Source organism: Pterocles gutturalis, unplaced genomic scaffold (assembly GCF_000699245.1).
Source record: "Pterocles gutturalis isolate BGI_N339 unplaced genomic scaffold, ASM69924v1 C12295963, whole genome shotgun sequence".
Taxonomy (NCBI): Eukaryota; Metazoa; Chordata; class Aves; order Pterocliformes; family Pteroclidae; genus Pterocles; species Pterocles gutturalis.
Genome location: NW_010155874.1, coordinates 338 through 5,121, shown reverse-complemented (window position 1 = coordinate 5,121; position 4,784 = coordinate 338). Strand labels below are relative to the sequence as shown.

The 4,784-nt window shown below is 36.6% G+C and overlaps 1 protein-coding gene across 1 annotated transcript; it reads left to right on the top strand.

Moving 5' to 3' along the window:
* The first annotated feature begins 23 nt into the window (after window positions 1-23).
* Window positions 24-4,202, top strand: CRIPT (cysteine-rich PDZ-binding protein). The gene is made up of 4 exons (XM_010086274.1): window positions 24-105; window positions 457-511; window positions 898-1,001; window positions 3,713-4,202. The coding sequence occupies exons 1-4, from the start codon at window positions 24-26 to the stop codon at window positions 3,775-3,777; spliced, it is 306 nt and encodes a 101-aa protein (XP_010084576.1). The 3' UTR covers window positions 3,778-4,202.
* Window positions 4,203-4,784: the final 582 nt, after the last annotated feature.

The following is a 4,784-nucleotide window of genomic DNA, read 5'->3' as shown; positions in this document are numbered from 1 at the left end:
TGGGGTTAATGTTTTCCTTTGTAATGTTTCCTTTGGTAGGTGAGAAGAAGCTGGGTACGGTGATCACTCCCGATACGTGGAAAGATGGTGCTAGAAATACTACAGGTAACCCTGGGGTTTAACACTTTTCAGGTTTCTTAAAGCCAGTTGGGCACCTGAGCTGTCTCATGCTCTTAAGGCTAAAATTTGAAATAGTTAATCAGGTTAATTTTTAACTCCTGTAGTTTGTCTCCCATACTAATGTAATGTATTGGGAATTTATTTACCCTGAGCTCTTCAGTATTGAGCTTGTCTGTTTATTTTGTCCTTACACAGAGTGACGGTGCACGGTATAAACCACTCTGCTGTCCTGTGCTTTAATGCCGTGTTGGTGCACACATGAAAGCTCTAACAGCTCTTTTTAAGGTATGCTTGGAACTGGGAAGTTTATTGGTTTATGGTTTTATTTTTTTGTAGAAAGTGGTGGCCGCAAGCTAAACGAAAACAAGGCATTGACCTCGAAGAAGGCAAGGTTGGTATTTAGTACTGATTTTGTCTAAAAAAGTAAGTTTGCTGTGACTCAGGCCTGTTTCCTGCATATCTGGGCAAGTATGCAAAGCTTATCCAAAATATTTAGTTATTTTCTTAAAAAAGATTTTGTGGCAATTATGACATTTTTAGTTCTGTAGTTGTTACATTTATGTCCATAATGCTAGAAATCTCTCTTAATGGGGGAGGTGGGAGCTTTTCTGTAGACTTTGTGCAGCCTATTAGAAATAATCTTTGTATGTCCTTTTTCTAAATTACAGTTTTTAATGGAATTTCTGTCTGTGCTCTCTGGCTTAGACTTTTTAGGATGAGACAGGGGAAATACTTAATTTCAAAGTGTATAAGTAAAATACTTTTCCTTTTTTCCAGGTTTGATCCTTACGGAAAGAACAAATTTGCAATATGTCGGATTTGTAAGAGTTCTGTCCATCAGCCAGGGTCTCACTATTGTCAGGGATGTGCCTATAAAAAAGGTGAGTTTCGCTGAGTACCAAATTATCCCAGTTTGGTTTGATATTAGAGAGCAAGTGGAACTCTTGAATTTGTTTCACCTCACAAAGAGAAGGCTAAGATGATATTTAATTGCTGTCTTCAACTACTAACAGAAGAGCCTGACTCCATCTTCTCTATGCCTTCCTGAGGTGCACAGTAATAGAGTAAGAGACAATGTACACAGGTTACAATGTGGAAGATACTAATAACATACAAGGAAAGCAATTTTCACCATGAGAGTGGTTAAATGTTGTAATAACAGGTACCCACCGAGGTTGTGGAATCTCTACGGGAGGTATTCAGAGCTTGACTTGAAAAGCCATGAGCCGGCCTCATCTGAGCTTGCCATGTTTTGAGTGGGGCAGGACTAGAGACTGCTGGAGATTCTTTCCAGCCTAAGTCATGCTGTGATTCTGCATCTTTGAGAATGCTTCTGGTATCTAAAGCAGTAGAACTGGAAGAATAACTGTGAACTTTATCTTGGCAATTGCATAGAAAACTGTCATATAGCAAGTTTGGTTTTTCTTGTGGTTTTTTTAAATTACATTTTGTAAAACTCGATTGCTTGTTGTAGTCCCTTTTTCTGCTCTCTTCTCCTCTCTTCCATTTTTATAATAGCTAAATCTAAAAAACTAAATAGTGGTCTCAAAAAAATCCCTACAAAAAACATAGCAAATAAATAAAAAAACCCCCACAAAAAACCCAAACCAAAACCCGAACACACCAAACCCATCCACCCCACAAAAAACCCACAAAACAAACAAAAATCCAACTTCTGGTCTTGGTAAAGTGATAGGCTAGCTTAGTAAAAGTAGAATACCTGGCAAATAAAAAGCAAAGATTAAGAAACTGAATTGAAAGAGCATTTACGAAAGTGTCTTTAAAGGCAAATATTGCTCATGATTCTCTTTGTTCCTGCATGTATTTTTACACATTCAGTGTCTTAATGTAAGCCACTGAAAAATTAATTTATCTAAAAGAAGTCTCTGGTCCAGTTATGAACATGCTTGTTGCATTGTAAGTCAAGCATGGGTGAAGGTGAAACTGAAAAATGGAAAAGTATAATAATTTTCCCTAGAGAGCAAGATACTGCACTATGCCATACATAATATATAAAATCTTTCTGTACTTAAGAGTTTTGTATGAATGACTGCACTGAAATTCTGCTTATACGTAGAAGCTTTCTATCTCCCATATTCATAATAAGCCTTCAGTATTGTAAAAACTGTTCAAAAATTCGTGATGGGGAAAAAAATCCATTTCAACCGAATTTGATAGAGAACCTTAAGAATACACGATTTTTAATAGTCTTGTGATTTTGAGTAGGTAAGCAAAAGGGCTCAAGCTTGTAATTCCTGGAGAGGACAAAAAAGCAACATGAACTCAGTTACATTAATAATACTGAAGAATCCACATAGCGCACAGGCATGGGGTGAACCAATTGTTAGATGCAGAGCTACAGCTAACCAGTAGTAAGTTTTTTTTTTTATGAAATGACTTTCATTGTTCTGTAAATGTGCACTGTGTCACTGCATCAGTGGTTTAGCAGCCTGCTGCAGGAGAGTTGCCTTTTCTAGTTGCTAGATGCTCACCAGATGGCTGTCTGAATCCCGTATGGTAGAAACTTGTTCTCTTTCTTAAATGTATGGCTGGTTTTGGTGGGCTTCAGGGTTTCATCTTTGCTTGTTTATCCTTCCAGGTTGAATCTGGTTTCTTGATAAAATTCAGAACTTTTAAGTTCTTCAGGTTGTAGTTCTGACTATCAAGGACGTGGTTGTGGCATGTTTCTTGAAGCAAATGCAGTCATATGGCTTATGCTTCAACTGTTGCTTATCTCTGAAATTGAGAGGCAATGTGAAGTTAATGACTCCTCAATTTAGACTTGAAGTGAACAGCCTGTGGGCTGGATTTTGCTCTCCAAAGTAAATCATGTGGTATGTTCCCTGCTGTTCTCTTTTCTAATGGACTTTTAGATATGTGTCCAGTCACATGATGTCAATACATGAAAGCACACTATTTGGAGAGAGTTAACAGGAATAGTTGCCACTTGATTTTGTTGTTGTTGTTGTTTGCTGATGAATGGTCTTGTAAAACGAGATGTGGCCCTACCTTCACTTCAGCTTTCAAGTATTCTTGGTGTCTATTGTTTCTCAGGTCTACTACACTATAAATAGTTTAATTTTATGAAGCTACATTCTTGTCAACTTTCTCAATTGTCTGAAGCTCCCCACCTGCTAATCTTTCAATTAGCAGTCAGTTTGTGGTGACTGTATTTTCTTACCCTAGCTACTTTCTGCCTATCTCGAGCCTCAGTTTGGTGACAGGACTTAAAATGTTTAGTAACACACCATTTTACCTGTTTGCCAGATGGGAGCCTTTCCTGGCTCTCCTTCCACTATTCTAGCAAATTACAGAAGCTTCAGGCAGTGTTATGAGTCATCATGCTCTCAAAATAGAGCTTATTTTTTTCAAGGAGAATATTACACATGCTGCAAATATTAATTTGTATTAGACGTCATATTACTACTGAATTTGCAATATCTGATGAGAAAAATGCACAGAGAGATTGTCAATGAGAGCTTATTTGAACAATTTTTTGCAAAAGGATCTTTACAAAAACATAGTAGCTATGTTTTTGAAGAAAAATCTTAATGATTTGTAAATAATTTACACACCTTTTGTGTGTTTATAGGCATCTGCTCAATGTGTGGCAAGAAGGTCTTGGATACGAAGAACTACAAGCAAACTTCTGTCTAATTGTATTGATCAGTCTTTTTATGAACTTTAACTTTTGTGTCTTTGTACAATTACTTTTCTCTAAAATAATTTGTGATTATTACTTTCTGGAAGATAATACATTTACTTGGAATGAGATGAGAGGTAAAGACAGTCTGTTGGCCTAGAAATGTACATAATATTTGATTTTTGTTGTTTTAGCACTAATGTTAACTGATATTTAAAGGTAATGGTTTGCAGCAACTGATACAGTTCAAAGTGAATGAGAAGATCCTAGTGGATAGGTTGAAACTATGTTACCATATAACTCAGGTCTCTGAGGTTCACACTTTTATTGTTCTTTTGCTGTATCTTGAGTTTTCTCCTTGTCCGATAGTAATATTTTATTGACGTATAAAATATGACCTTGTATGACCTCATTAAAGAAGTATCTTCATTTAGTTTTATGCTTGTAGGCATTTATAATTACTCTCAACCCAAAATATTATGTCCTCTAAGTATTGTTCTTCATATTTTAATGCAATTGTCCTGTTGAATTTTGTTTCTGCCTGCAGTAGGACTGGTTAAATCACAAATTGGTAAGCTACTGAAATCTAGTGTGTTACTCTGCCAGTTCTTACTTTGGCAGTAAGACTGATTAGCTGTTCCCCTGCCAGTCTCTAAGGAGGCTTTACATATGGCATCTGGTGGCCCAAGGCAATAAAATAATAAGCATCAATTTCTAATGCCAGGTCTCAGTCTCGTAATTTCATAAGTTAGTCTGGCTTTTAAACACTTGGTTTCAAACTGGCTCTTGAATTCTATGGTTTAATTGCTTATATGCATGTCAAATCTGAAAAATTAAAACAGGCTGCCTTCTCTTCAGCATTGGTTTGAGATAAGATTTGCAGTGAGCGTCCCTGAACATGAGAGGCTGAGTGTGGCTCTACATTTCTTTTGTCCTTTGATTAATTTCTACATAAGAAAGCAATTTCTATTATGGGGAGCAATAAGTGTTCACTGTGCATGCATTTTAGGGAAAAGAATGG

Excerpts from the sequence above, each read along its gene's own strand:
- CRIPT (XM_010086274.1), top strand. The coding sequence starts at position 24 with ATGTTTCCTTTGGTAGGTGAGAAGAAGCTGGGTACGGTGATCACTCCC. Across the intron at positions 512-897 it reads TTGACCTCGAAGAAGGCAAG|GTTTGATCCTTACGGAAAGA; the intron begins GTTGGTATTTAG and ends CCTTTTTTCCAG. Across the intron at positions 1,002-3,712 it reads GGGATGTGCCTATAAAAAAG|GCATCTGCTCAATGTGTGGC; the intron begins GTGAGTTTCGCT and ends GTGTGTTTATAG.